Source organism: Hylobates moloch, unplaced genomic scaffold (genome assembly GCF_009828535.3).
Source record: "Hylobates moloch isolate HMO894 unplaced genomic scaffold, HMol_V3 SCAFFOLD_13, whole genome shotgun sequence".
NCBI lineage: Eukaryota > Metazoa > Chordata > Mammalia > Primates > Hylobatidae > Hylobates > Hylobates moloch.
In genome coordinates, this window is record NW_026652288.1 from 48,682,322 (window position 1) to 48,696,928 (window position 14,607).

The 14,607-nt window shown below is 48.5% G+C and overlaps 2 protein-coding genes across 5 annotated transcripts in view; one reads left to right on the forward strand and one right to left on the reverse strand.

Annotated features, from left to right (window-relative positions):
- The window catches only part of CS (citrate synthase), a 30,770-nt gene extending 23,067 nt beyond the window's left edge, over window positions 1-7,703 (forward strand). For all 3 annotated transcript variants that reach the window (XM_032173386.2, XM_032173385.2, XM_032173384.2), the window contains 5 exons: window positions 2,574-2,773; window positions 3,957-4,086; window positions 4,210-4,311; window positions 5,289-5,498; window positions 5,831-7,703. In XM_032173386.2, the coding sequence (XP_032029277.1) occupies window positions 2,574-2,773; window positions 3,957-4,086; window positions 4,210-4,311; window positions 5,289-5,498; window positions 5,831-6,001 (813 nt within the window). In that variant the 3' untranslated portion in view covers window positions 6,002-7,703. The remainder of the gene's footprint in view (window positions 1-2,573; window positions 2,774-3,956; window positions 4,087-4,209; window positions 4,312-5,288; window positions 5,499-5,830) is intronic.
- Window positions 7,704-8,442: 739 nt separating this feature from the next.
- Window positions 8,443-12,833, reverse strand: COQ10A (coenzyme Q10A). 2 transcript variants are annotated; one of them, XM_032173390.2, is made up of 5 exons: window positions 12,197-12,833; window positions 11,477-11,623; window positions 10,156-10,348; window positions 9,846-9,947; window positions 8,443-9,258 (listed from the first exon to the last, which is right to left on the reverse strand). In XM_032173390.2, the coding sequence occupies exons 1-5, from the start codon at window positions 12,328-12,330 to the stop codon at window positions 9,091-9,093; spliced, it is 744 nt and encodes a 247-aa protein (XP_032029281.1). In that variant the 5' UTR covers window positions 12,331-12,833; the 3' UTR covers window positions 8,443-9,090. The 2 variants fall into 2 exon arrangements, with proteins under 2 accessions (XP_032029281.1, XP_032029282.1); XM_032173391.1 differs by lacking the exon at window positions 12,197-12,833 and adding an exon at window positions 12,016-12,180.
- Window positions 12,834-14,607: the final 1,774 nt, after the last annotated feature.

The following is a 14,607-nucleotide window of genomic DNA, read 5'->3' on the forward strand; positions in this document are numbered from 1 at the left end:
GTCGCTCAGGCTGCAGTGCAGTGGCATGACCTCGGCTCACTGCAACCTCCGCCTCCCAGGTTCAAGCAATTTTCCTGCCTTGGCCTCCCGAGTAGCTGGGACCACAGGCGCACGCCACCACGCCCATCTAATTTTTGTATTTTTAGTAGAGATGGGGTTTTGCCTTGTTGGCCAGGATGGTTTCGATCTGTTGACCTCATGATCCGCGTGCCTCAGCCTCCCAAAGTTCTGGGATTACAGGCATGAGCCACCGTGCTTTGCCTGTTTATCAGCTTTTTAAAAAGTGGCATGGGCTGGGTGCAGTGGCTCACGCCTGTAATCTCAACACTTTGGGAGGCCGAGGAGGGTGGATAACCTGCGGTCAGGAGTTCGAGACCGACCTGGCCAATATGGTGAAACCCCATCTCTACTAAAGATACAAAAAATTAGCCAGGCATGGTGGCGCACGCCTGTAATCCCAGCTACTCAGAAGGCCAAGGCACAAGAATCGCTTGAACCCTGGAGGCGGAGGTTGCAGTGAGCTGAGATCGCGCCATTGCACTCCAGCCTGGGCGACAGGGTAAGACTCCGTCTCAAAAAATAAAAGTGGCATGAGTTAATAACGTAAGCTAGGTAATGCTTCTTGGCTACGTGGGTGACCTTGTGCAAGTTAACTTAGCTAAGCCCCAATTTCCTCATCTATAAAAAGAGGTATATGTTACCTTACAGGATTATTGTAAGAAAAGAAAAAGTAATACTGCAAATAATATAACTAGCACAGTACCTGTTGCATAGTAAGTGCTTAAAGAATGGAAGCCTCGGCCAGGTGCGGTGGCTCGCTCCTGTAATCCCAGAACTTTGAGGGGCCAAGGCGGGCAGATCACCTGAGGTCAGGAGTTCAAGACTAGCCTGACCAACATGGTGAAACCCCCCTCTACTAAAAATACAAAATTAAGCCAGGCATGGTGGTGCATCCTGTAATCTCAGCTACTCAGGAGGCTGAGGCAGGAGGATGGCATGAACCCGGGAGGCAGAGCTTGCAGTAAGCCGAGATCGCGCCACTGCACTCCAGCCTGGGTAACAGAGCGAGAATCCATCTCAAAAAAACAAAAAAGAATGGAAGCCTTTGTTATTAAACAACTGTTGAATATCACTGTTTGATCCTTGGCACATACAGTGAATTTTCTTTGAAAGATGGAACATAGAATTCATTATTAAAACCTAGTGTCTTTTTTTTTATTTTTTGAGATGGAGTCTCACTCTGGTCACCCAGGCTGGAGTGCAGTGGCACGATCTCGGCTCACTGCAAGCTCCACCTCCCAGATTCATGCCATTCTCCTGCCTCAACCTCCCGAGTAGCTGGGACTACAGGCGCCTGCCACCACACCCGGCTAATTTTTTGTATTTTTAGTAGAGACGGGGTTTCACTGTGTTAGCCAGGATGGTCTCGATCTCCTGACCTCGTGATCTGCCCGCCTCAGCCTCTGAAAGTGCTGGGATTACAGGCATGAGCCACCGTGCCCAGCCCCCCTTTTTTTTTTTTTTTTTTGAGCCACCGCACCTGGTCTTTTTTTTTTTTTTTTTTTAAGACAGAGTCTCGCTCTGTGGTCCAGGCTGGAGTGCAGTGGCACAATCTCGGCTCACTGCAACCTCCACCTCCCGGGTTCAGGCAATTCTCCTGCCTCAGCCTCCCAAGTAGCTGGGATTATAGGCGCCTACCCACACCACGCCTGGCTGATTTTTTGTATTTTTATAAGAGACCAGGTTTCACCATGTTGGCCAGGCTGGTCTTGAACTCCTGACCTCAAATGATCTGCCAGCCTCAGCCTCCCAAAGTGCTGGCATTATAGGCGTGAGCTGCCGTGCCTGGCTGTAAAACCTAGTGTCTTAACACATTGAACGTCAAGTCATGGTGTAGTGAGAAAGATCATGATTAAACATATCAGAGGGCCAGCCATGGTGGCTCACACCTGTAATCCCAGTACTTTGGGAGGCCAAGGCAGGCAGATCACCTGAGGTCGGGAGTTTCTAGACTAGCCTAACCAACATAGAGAAACCCCGTCTCTACTAAAAATACAAAATTAGCCGGGCATGGTGGCACATGCCTGTAATCCCAGCTACTCAGGAGGCTGAGGCAAGAGAATCACTTGAACTTGGAAGGCGGAGGTTGCAGTGAGCTAAGATTGCGCCATTGCACTCCAGCCTGGGCAACGAGAGTGAAACTCTGTCTCAAAAAACCATATCAGAGTTCAAACTTGACTTTGGCATTTAACCTAATACTATGAGCCTTAGTTTGCTCATCTTTAAAATGGCAGTCATTATATACTTTGTAGTAGTAAGCGTTGGGAATAATGTTTTAGTGTACATTAGATGGTATTACAAATCACTTAGTGCCTGGGTCATAATAGTTATTCGGTGAAATGGTTATGATTGTTATTCTCTACTTTCAAACACACTCAATATATAACAACCCATCATATAACTAACCATCAACCCAAATAGCCCCAATTCATGGAGGACAGACAATATCCCTGCCTAATTCTTCTTTGCTGATAATTCCTTTTTTTTTCTCCATCTTGCTCCCCTTCTGTCAGTTGATTTATGAAGACTCTATGGATCTAATCGCAAAGCTACCTTGTGTTGCAGCAAAGATCTACCGAAATCTCTACAGAGAAGGCAGCAGTATTGGGGCCATTGACTCTAACCTGGACTGGTCTCACAATTTCACCAACATGTTAGGCTATACTGATCATCAGTTCACTGAGCTCATGCGCCTGTACCTCACCATCCACAGGTAAGCTAGACCTAGCAACCATAGCCACTAGGTGCCTCAATTGGTGGGAAATTTTTTTTTTTTTTTTTTTTTTTTGAGTCAGAGTCTGGCTCTGTCCCCCAGGCTGGAGTGCAGTGGCACCATCTCGGCTCACTGCAAGCTCCGCCTCCCAGGTTCACGCCATTCTCCTGCCTCAGCCTCCCGAGTAGCTGGGACTACAGGCGCCCGCCACCACGCCCTGCTAATTTTTTTGTATTTTTTTTAGTAGAGACAGGGTTTCACTATGTTGGCCAGGATGGTCTCGAACTCCTGACCTCGTGATCCGCCCACCTCGGCCTCCCAAAGTGCTAGGATTACAGGCTTGAGCCACCGCGCCCGGCCGGTGGGAAATTTTTTTAAAAGCTCCTTTATGTTCTCATCTTCTGAGAACAGGTGATAGGCAGCAAGAAGACAGAAACGTGGCATAAAGGATGATACAAGGCAAGAAAGGGGTCTAGTAAGCAAGGTCAGGAGGCCTAAAGAAATTATTGTAACCATGCTAAGAACAAGATGGTGCTTCTGGCTGGGAAAAGGTACTAGCTGCTCACATTAGATGGTCCTTCAGCTTTCCAGGAGCTCCCTCTTTGGGGCCATTGCTATTAAAGCTAGGTTGGAGTCATGGAGCAGAGCATACAGGCATCATCAACCAGTAACCTCTCCAGCTCTGTGGATGAGTGAACAAAAGCTGGTAATGAGATTAGGATGCTTTTTTGGTTTTTTTTTTTTAGATGGAGTCTTGCTCTGTCGCCAGGTTGGGGTGCAGTGGTGCAATCTTGGCTCACTGCAACCTGCACCTCCAGGTTCAAGTGATTCTGCTGCCTCGGCCTCCCAAGTAGCTGGGACTACAGGTGTGTGCCACCACGCCCACCTAATTTTTGTTATTTTTAGCAGAGACGGGGTTTTACCATGTTGGCCAGGATGGTCTTGATCTCTTGACCTCATGATCCACCCGCCTTGGCCTCCTAAAGTGCTAGGATTATAGGCGTGAGCCACTGTGCCTGGCCAAGATTAGGATGTCTTTTACAAGAGTTTAGGTATAACTGACTGGCTATAGGCTGGCATGAGCCCATAACTAGGCTAGTAAGTGGCAAATAAGAGAACAGCAAGGTTTCCATAATCTGCTCTTTCTTTCTCCCCTTGGCTCTCCCTTCTTACTTCCCCACAGTGACCATGAGGGCGGCAATGTAAGTGCCCATACCAGCCACTTGGTGGGCAGTGCCCTTTCAGACCCTTACCTGTCCTTTGCAGCAGCCATGAACGGGCTGGCAGGGCCTCTCCACGGCCTGGCAAATCAGGTAAGACTATTCTTTTTATTTTCCTGCTACATGTTTTCCTTACCCCATGCTTTGTTTCTGATCTTGCCATTCTCTTCTGGCATATGTATTAACATTCCCTTTTTTCCCAAACCTTACCCATAGGAAGTGCTTGTCTGGCTAACACAGCTGCAGAAGGAAGTTGGCAAAGATGTGTCAGATGAGAAGTTACGAGACTACATCTGGAACACACTCAACTCGGGACGGGTAAGCAGAGATGCTTAACAACTGGGAAAGAAACCAAGACCCAAGTTCTGCAATTTGGAAGAATTAATAAGAAAAGAATGAAAGATGTCCCTAAATTAGAGATTTTTTTTTTTTCTTCATTTATCTACCTTGAAGAATTTAGAAAAGAATTTCTAGGTGGGTACAATGGCATGCACCTGTAGTCCCACCTACTTGGGAGGCTGAGGCAAGAGGATTGCTTGAGGCCAGGAGTTTAAGGCTGCAGTGTGCTAAGATCGCTCCTGTGAATAGCCACTACACTCCAGCCAGGACAACACAGCAAGACCCCGTTCTCTAAAAAACAATTTTAAATAGGTTGAGTGTGGTGGCTCACGCTTATAATCTTAGCACTTTGGGAGTCCAGGGTGGGTGGATCACTTGAGCCCGGGAGTTTGAGACCAGCCTGAGCAACATAGACCCTATCTTTTTTTTTTTTTAAGACAGAGTCTTGCTCTTGTTGCCCAGGTTAGAATGCAGTGGCGCAACCTCAGCTCACTGCAACCTCTACCTCTCAGGTTCAAGCGATTCTCCTGACTCACCCTCTGGAATAGCTGGGATTACAGGCATGCGCCACCATGCCCAGTTAATTTTGTATTTTTAGTAGAGACGGGGTTTCTCCGAGTTGGTCAGTTGGTCAGGCTAGTCTAGAACTCCCAGCCTCAGGTGATCTGCCCACCTCGGCCTCCCAAAGTGCTGGGATTACAGGCATGAGCCACCGCACCCAGCCAGACCCCATCTTTGCCAAAAAAAAAAAAAAAGCCAGGTGTGTTGCTGTGCACCTGTGGTCCCAGCTACTCTGGAGGCTGAAGTGGGAGGATTGCCTGAGCCTGGGAGGTCGAGGCTGCCATGAGATGTGATCATGCCACTGCACTCCAGCCTGGGTGACAGAGTGAGATCCTGTCTCAAAAAATAAAAGAATTTCTACTGAGAATACTATCTTTTTTCCTCACTCTTTACAGGTTGTTCCAGGCTATGGCCATGCAGTACTAAGGAAGACTGATCCACGATATACCTGTCAGCGAGAGTTTGCTCTGAAACACCTGCCTAATGACCCCATGTTTAAGTTGGTTGCTCAGCTATACAAGATTGTGCCTAATGTCCTCTTAGAGCAGGGTAAGGCCAAGAATCCTTGGCCCAATGTAGATGCTCACAGTGGGGTGCTGCTCCAGGTAAGTCCTCCTTTCCCTCTTTTCCCTCTAATTTGTACCAAACCCTATTGTTATCTGCCATGCACAAAGTCAATTAACTCCTAGTCAGAGCAAGGAGTTCCCTCACAGAGCATTTTGATAAAGTTGACTATGAGAGGGTTGGGGATTGGGGTTGCTCTGTTTTCAGAATCCCAATTGCTATACTTTTCTCAGTGTCATTTCTATTTAAGGTTGACTGGGCTAAGTCCTTGGAGAAAAACGGAAAATTGAGCTTTTAAGGTTTCTATCACCCAGGACTTGTACATGCCACTGCCTCTGCCTTAAACAAAATATTTTTCTCTTCTACCTTACAGTATTATGGCATGACGGAGATGAATTACTACACGGTCCTGTTTGGGGTGTCACGAGCATTGGGTGTACTGGCACAGCTCATCTGGAGCCGAGCCTTAGGCTTCCCTCTAGAAAGGCCCAAGTCCATGAGCACAGAGGGTCTGATGAAGTTTGTGGACTCTAAGTCAGGGTAAAACTGGAGACTGGGGGAAAGTGACTACCAGAAAGTGAGGAAGCCTAAATAAAAAGTATACTTTTGTTTCAGGGGGCCTTTAAAGACTTAAGGTTAAATTATATCTGAGGCACTGATATGTTTGAGGTTAAAATATAAATTAAGACTTTAAAAGATGAAAAATGGTCCCTTCCCTAATAAGCTCCCTTCCCCTGCCTGGTATGAGTTGCCCATCATAGGCATGGTCCTGGAGGATGACCAGGACTAATGCATGTGGTATGAGTAGGTTTGGCCCCCTCACTATCTCTAGAGTGAGAATCTGGCTCCTGTTTCCATGGGTCAAAGCCGGTTGCAGAGAATCTGCAGTCACTTCAGAGCTTTAGCTTCTTCTCTGCCAAGCCCTCAATAAGCCAGCAAACCAGGACTCTGCCCCTTCTGTTTCCATAGGAATCATGTTGGATAGTCATCTGTACCAAGCCCCTTGGCCCTCTCCCATGCACACAAACACCTCCTAGCAAGACCTGTTGGTTAGCTGGACATGGTTTGGCAATTTTTTTATACTACCAAGTGACCATAAAGGCATGGCATTTGTTGTGACCGGCACCCCATGTTTGATTTCTTTTTTAAAAACTATCCAATTAAAATTAAGGTCTGGGAGTGTTCTGTTTCCCATTACTTTAATACTCACCTCCTCCCAGACTTTCTACACCTGTTACACCTCAGGCTGAGGATGTTCTAGACCTCCCTCTCTTGGTCCCTACTAGAGACCTCTCAGCAGATCTGTGGGCCCAGTCATTGGGTTTTATCAGTGCTTAATGTGAACTAAGTTTTTTACTTCCACAGAATACAAGCCACTACCTTCTGACCTCCCCACCCCGCACCAACCCCCATCTTTTAATATGCTGTGGGGCATAGAACAGGGACTCTGGAATGACCAGCATGATATTTTCAGAGTCTTGTCCCTGGGGTATTAGCACCTCTTTTTGAACAGAGAATTGATTCAAGATTGGACATGGTCTCCTCTGATTATCAGGTACTGGGGCTGAGGGCATTAAAAATAGTAAGCCTTGGCCGGGCGCGGTGGCTCACGCCTGTAATCCTAGCACTTTGGGAGGCCGAGGTGGGCGGATCACAAGGTCAGGAGATGGAGACCATCCTGGCTAATACAGTGAAACCCCGTCTCTACTAAAAATAAAAAAAAAAATTAGCCAGGTGTGGTGGTGGGCGCCTGTAGTCCCAGCTACTCGGGAGGCTGAGGCAGGAGAATGGCGTGAACCCGGGAGGCGGAGCTTGCAGTGAGCCGAGATCGTGCCACTGCACTCCAGCCTGGGTGACAGAGTGAGACTCCATCTCAAAAAAAAAAAAAAAAGTAAGCCTCCCTCCTCGTCCCCTGCCTCAAGAAATTGCCTCCTTAATTATCAACATCTTTTTCCTCCCTTTCCCTGAGAGCTCACAGTACAATGTTTGTTTCAGAAGCCTCATTAGCACAGGTTTTCAGCAACTCAGAATGCTCTACTTCTTTTTCTTTGAGAAAGGATTTTGATACACTCCTGCTGTGCCCCCATCTTTCCTCCAAACTCCTGCCTGTGTTTGTGTGGATACCCAGTCCCAGAACCACACTGTTGAGTTGGACACACTGTAAACCCCTGGGTAACTGTGAAGTCATGATGTAGACTTCAGGTTGTTCTGTACAAAATGCAAAATAAATGTTTTTATTAACAATGCTTGAGCCTACTATTAAATAAGGCCTGGAAGAATCTTTATTATGAGGTAAAGACTCTGGCTAGCAAGATCCTGAACTTAGTGGGTTATAAGTAAAGTAATCTGTATCCATTTATCTTTAGGCAGGTTTGGCTTTCTTTTACCTTAACCAGAGGAAAGCCTCCCTGAGAAATTTCCAGAGGAGATTTCTGTCCTTCCTCAAGGTTAGGAAGTCCTTGATGTTTAGCCCCTAACCTTGCTAATTTTGTTGTAAAGTAACATACTCAAGGGCTATAGCTGAGATTCTCACTTGCTTATGTGACTAATCCAAGAACTGGTCTAGCCCACTGAGAGAAAGGAACAAACTGTACCAAGGACGAATGGGCTAGTACTGCTACCTCAGGACCAGAGCCGCTAGAGGGCTCTGGTACTTCTTGGAGTGCCTGCTCTTTACAGCTTCTCTGAAGGAGGTCCCAAAAATAACAAGAGGTGGTCCTGAGGGCATCACATATATGGGAGGTCCGAGACCAGATGATTCTGTCCTGAGATCCCTGCTGCAACTGACCTTCTGAAAAAGTCTATAAATAGACAAGGGGGTGGGTACTAGGTCCTGGCTTGTAGAATGTGCTACTATAGTTAGCAGGGACACTGTGTCCAAGAGGCCTTCTTACACCTTCACTCCCCCAGGAAGAGAAGCCATAACTTCCTTCTACTCTACTATATCTACATTATTGCCCCAAGAAACAATATAATAAAGCCAAATTCACACTGTCACAATTTATTGAAATTTTATAAAAACTCAGGCCAACTGGAAGAATAAGGTACAACTCAAGAGTACAAAGACAACTCCGTTTCCATTCAGTACTTTTCTCCTTGGCTGTGGTGGTAAGAAAGCCCCTTGCTCTCTAGTAGCCAAGCAGCATGGACTTACAGTCTTAAAATGAGGCTTTATGTATTTCAGGCTGGAGGCAGGTTGCCTTTTCTCCTGAGGAATCTCAGGCAGTGTAAAAGTTACTTACCACTCAGTACCTCTGTGCCAGAAGAAAAGCTCAATTGATTCAATCCTTAGAAAAGTTACTATCGTCCCCTGGTCAGACACTAAGGTGTCTTGATAAGGTCCAGAGACAACCACATAGTCCTTATTCTAATTCATAGTGAAAAGGCTGCAGGCATATAGTGCTCCTACGATGGGCCTGACCCTTTCCTAAGCACATCTCATTTCCACATCCTTTGCCTTCTCTTTCCCCCAACATTTCCAGCCAGCATAGAACCCAATTTCTGGGGAATTGAGAGGAGAAACAGTATTATGAACACAGACTCCTTTCAATTAGAACAGGAGCCAAACCAAATAAATAAGAGAATTGCATAGGGAAGTGGGGTAGAAGGGAGGTCAGGGAGCAATCCCTTGCCTCAAGTCTGGTGCACCTCATGGAACATCAGTTCACGGGGGATGGCTGTTTCTGGACCAAACTTGGTGGCTGCCCGACGCTCAAAGGCAGCAACATTCTGTTTGACAACCTCATCAAAAAACATGGTGGCCAGCTGGGAGTGCAGCAGAGAACGAAATTCAAAGGAAATCTGGGAATGGGTAAGAGACAGTCAGAAACTTCCAGACCATGTTGGATAGTCCCTGGCCAAATGCAAGGAAACTGTTCCTCAGTGCCTTTTCTCCCCCCTCCCCATCCAGTTCGTTGGATCCCCATAAGAGCCCTAACTTGGGACTGAGCACAGAGTACAAGTCTGACACAAGCTCAGACTGACTTGGGAAATGCTAGCTATACTTAAAGAATAACCCTGTCAGGTCCATGCAGTGGCTCACGCCTGTAATCCCAGCACTTTGGGAGGCCAAGGCGGACAGATCACCTGAGGCCAGGAGTTTGAGAGCAGCCTGGCCAAAATGGTGAAACCCCATCTCTACTAAAAGTACAAAAATCAGTCGGGCTTGGTGGCGGGCTCCTGTAATCCCAGCTACGTGGGAGGCTGAGGCAGGAAAATCGCTTGAACCCGGGAGGTGGAGGTTGCAGTGAGCCGAGATCGTGCCATTGCACTCCAGCCTGGGTGACGGAGCAAGACTCCATCTCAAATAAATTAATAACCCTGTCACAGTACCCCAACCCTTCCTCATACCCAGTCCTCGTCCTCTGCTACACAACCTCCTGACTCACCGAAAAGTCCACAGTGCAGGTTCGGGGATAGGCAGGAATACCAGGGCTGAATCGCCAAATGGTCTCTAAGTGGTTGAAGAGCTTGCCATCAGTACAAACAGCCTAGAATAGGGTAATCAGGTAGTTAAATAACATTACTAAGTATAGGATACAATATAAAGGAATTGAAAGCCATTTTCCTTCTTTTCTGGTACTAGGGAAATACTTGACACATGGACATAAAGTCATTACAAGGAAGGCCAAAATAGCACTTTTATATGAAACTGCTAAAAACAAAAAATCTTGTCAATCCCTCCCATACAGGCCTCACCTTGACCATGTGAGGTTTGACCATGGAAACTGCAGAGGTGTAACGTTCCATGACAGGTGGAAAGCCAACCTCCAGCTGGGCTTTCAAGTGACCCGTACGGCTGGATACCACCAGAGACTTCTTACACCAGGGCACAAACTCACGATACTCCTGGACATTGGACACCACCTCATACATCTCCTGCATTGAGTACCTAGGAGAAGAAGAATCACAGGCCAAGGAGCTGCCAGCTGGGTCAGGTTCCTCCTTGCTATAGGTCCCTAATTCATACCTTTGCCCACTAACCATGCACCTTCAGGAACCAGAGATCCCAAATAAGCCTGGATGAATAACTTCCCAAAAGCAAATGTGTAAATCCTTATGATATTGTTATCTTATATTTTGCAGTTTACAGAATGCTTTTGCATTCATTGTTTATTTTGATTTTAAGAGGGACCATCTAGGGAGAACAGAGGCTGTCAATTTTACTGGTGATCACACAAGGATCAGATACCAACTCTTAACAATTTTTTAACAATGTGGCCTTAGGTAAATTACCTGTGTCTCCATTTTCTCACCTGATTTATATAGGTTTATTGTGAGAATTAAATGAGAAATATCTATGTAAAACATCTAAGTCAAGCTGCTAGCATGTAGCAAGTGCTCGATAAGTTAGCTATTATGCTCAAAGTATACTAAAAAGGTTACGCTGCAAATTTACACATACTATGTACCCATAAAAAATTTTTTTAAATGGTCACCAGAAAAATACACCCTGTTTTTTGTTTGTTTTGTTTTTTGAGACAGTCTTGCTCTGTCGCCCAGGCTGGAGTGCAGTGGGGCAATCTCAGCTCACTGCAACCTCTGCCTCCCAGGTTCAAGCGATTCTCCTGCCTCAGCCTCCCAAGTAGCTGGGATTAAAGGCGCCCGCCACCGCGCCAGGCTGATTTTTGTGTGTGTGTGTGTGTGTTTTTTTTTAGTGGAGACAGGGTTTCACCATGTTGGCCAGGCTGGTCTTGACCTCCTGACCTAAAACGATTGGCCCGCCTCAGCCTCCCAAAGTCCTGGGATTACAGGCGTGAGCCACCGCACCCAGCTACGCCCTGTTAAAGTATAGTCCAACCCTAGTCTCATTTCACTTAAGCACATGCACAGCAACCAAGAAGGAAGAAATTAAGGTCGGGAGGGTGGCAGGGGAGGATTGAGGATCAGTATTGTAGCTGGGGAGGGGGATGGCTAGGGATGAATCTTGCCCACCAATGATACCCTGACATTCTTGCCTGGACATGGTTAATTTGGAGGGAAAGGGGAAGTGGAAGGATGCAAGGCAGAGAATGCTTACCCCATGATTCTACGCTCGGAGTAAGCCTTTCGCTTGTTGGTGAAGGGAGCAGCAAATCCCATGAAGGAACGGCTGGAAGGTAAGCCAGCCTCAGCCGCCAAGATCTGGGCAGCCCGAGGAAAGAGGAGGCTGCAGGAGGTCAGAAACCTAAGGCCAAAGGAAAGAGGAGCCAACCTTAGTTGGCTACAAAGAACTACAACCTAGTTCTTTGTAATCCTCTATCATTTGTAGGTGAAGGAGAAGAAGAGTGCATCCCAGACGAAGGTCGTCCAGACAAGCTTTCCCCCCAGCACCTGCTGCAGCCTGCTAGGCTCTCTCTGGCCAGGGAGTCACGAGTGCAAAAGGTCGAGGGCAGCTAAGGACAGGGCTGGGGGCGGGGGGGGGGGGGGGTGAGAAAAAGCGGGGTGTGTGGGAAGCGCCAGTTGCCTTTGACTGGGCCTACGCTACTGCTGAAAGCTAAGACTCTTAAGGAAGCATCACTGTCCCCGGGGACCCCAGGGCGCCCGCGAGGGCCCAGACTCTAGAGGTTGGACACTCACCCCGAGAACTTCCCTTCTCGTACAGCTTGCAAAAGCATTATCCAAAGCTCTACATTAGCTCCCAGGGCATGATTGCTGCCAGTCCCCGCCGCGCCTGCATCCCAGTATAGCACCCCTCCACCGCGGAACCCCGGGGTCCGCAGCGACCCCCTGCCCTCAGCCGCGGTCGCCTCCCTCTCACCTCATTGGTCGCGGCGGCCGCAGAGGGCCTGGGGGCGGGGCTGGGTGCGCGCCCGGGCGGAGCGACAGCGGGCAGCAGCGCTCGGCTGCCGCGCGCGTCCCAGCCGGGACCCGCCGCGAGCCCGCCCAGGCCATGCGCGCGACCCTGCCTGGCCCTCTAAGTTCTGACGCGGGCTGCGCCCTCCTCACTCCAAAGGCAGAGCGGCAAGAGGCAGCGGCCGGGCTGGTTCGGGACCTCGGAGCGCAGGGGCGACGGGAGGCGGCAGCACCTCTCGCCTTGCTCCCGTCCAGGCTGCCGGGTAGGCTAGAACTGAAGCCGGGACCGCTGCTCCCGCTGATCTCGGTACCCCCACGTCACGCTGTTGCCATGGCTCGGGCCTGGGAGAGGAAGGAAGGAAGGAAGGGGACAACGCCGCCTGTCGGGAGATGTAGTTTCACACCTCTGGCGAGAAAGGGCACTGGGGTGTGCGTTTGAGAAGCTGCAAAGATGGTTCAGGGGACTGAGGTCGCCTGTGGTCACAGGACCCGATACGTAGGCACAGAGGCGACTTCGTGGGCGTGTCTACCGCAGATATCTGTAGATCCTCTGAACGCCGCTCTTAGCGCCTTAAGTTCTCTAGAGGGACAGGGTGAATAGGATAAATGTATATATGAAAGGGAGTTTATTAGGAAGAATTGCTTCACAGGATCACAAGGTAAAGTCTCATATTAGGCCATCTGCAAGTTGAGGAGCAAGGAGGCCAGTGGTGGATCAGTCCAAGTCCCAAAACCTCAAAAGTAGGGAAGCCGGCAGTGCAGCCTTCAGTTTGTGGCCAAAGCCCTGAGAGCCCCTGGCAAACCACTGGTGTAAGTCCAAGAGTCCAAAAGCTGAAGAACTTGGAGTCTGATGTTCGAGGGCAGGAAGCATCCAGCACGAGAGAAAGATGAAGGCCGGAAGACTCAGCAAGTCGGCTTCTTCCACCTACTTTTACTTTTATTTATTTATTTATTTATTTATTTATTTATTTATTTAAGACAGAGTCTCGCTCTGTTGCCCAGACTGGAGTGCAGTGGTACGATCTCAGCTCACTGCAACCTCCGCCTCCCAGGTTCAAGCGATCCTCCTGCCTCACCACCCCCGCCCCGCCCCCCTCCCCAGTACCTGGGATTACAGGTATGTGCCACCACACCCAGCTAATTTTTGTATTTTTAGTAGAGATGGGGTTTCGCCATGTTGGCCAGGCTGGTCTCGAATGACCTTAGGTGATCCACCCGCCTCGGCTTCCCAAAGTGCTGGGATTACAGGTGTCAGCCACCATGCCTAGCCCTGCCTACTTTTTCTAGCGTCGCTGGCAGCGGATTGGATGGTGCCCACCATTGAGACTGGGTCACCTTCTTCCAGTCCACTGACTTAAATGTTAATCTCCTTTGGCAACACCCTCACAGACACTCAGGAACAACACTTTGCCTCCTTCAGTCCAATCAAGTTGACGCTCAATATTAACCATCACAGAGCCTTTATCATATTCAGCCTTGTTTATAGTTAGAAGCACTGTTAATCTTTGTAGCTTCCACAAGTGGTTAGTGCTGAGTTCTACATTTTTTTTTGAGACGGAGTCTCGCTCTGTCGCCCAGGCTGGAGTGCAGTGGCGCAATCTCGGCTCACTGCAAGCTCCGCCTCCCGGGTTCACGCCATTCTCCTGCCTCAGCCTCTCCAAGTAGCTGGGAGTACAGGTGCCCGCCACCACACCCGGCTAATTTTTTGTATTTTTAGTAGAGAGGGGGTTTCACCGTGGTCTCGATCTCCTGACCTCGTGATCCGCCCACCTCGGCCTCCCAAAGTGCTGGGATTACAAGCGTGAGCCACCGCGCCCAGCCTGTTCTACATTTTTGGGAAAGGAGATTAACATTCCAAGCTCTGGGCTAAGATTGCATAGTTTTTACCTTTAATTTTTGTAGAAAGAAGTCGAGGTAGGAAGAACCAGATATTCTTAGGACAGAGAACCATCTTTGTCTGAAAAGTGTGCACTTGATGAAGAGTGAGACCTCACAGACAGAAACCCAGGCAATTAAACATCACTATACTACTTTTCATGACTCAAGGAGAAGAAAAAATGCTCTTGGCTAGGCATGGTGGCTCACTCCTGTAATCCCAGCACTTTGGGAGGCTGAGGCAGGTGGATCACTTGAGGTCAGGAGTTCAAGACCAGCCTGGCCAACATAATGAGACCTTATCTCTACTAAAAATACAAAAATTAGCCAGGTATGGTGGCGGGCGCCTCTAATCCCAGCTACTCAGGAGGCTGAGGCAGGAGAACTGCTTGAACCCAGGAAGTGGAGGTTGGAGTGAGCTGAGATTGTGCCACTGCACTCCAGCCTGAGCAACAGCAACAGAGCAAGACTCCATCTCAAAAAAAAAAAAAAAAAAAGAAA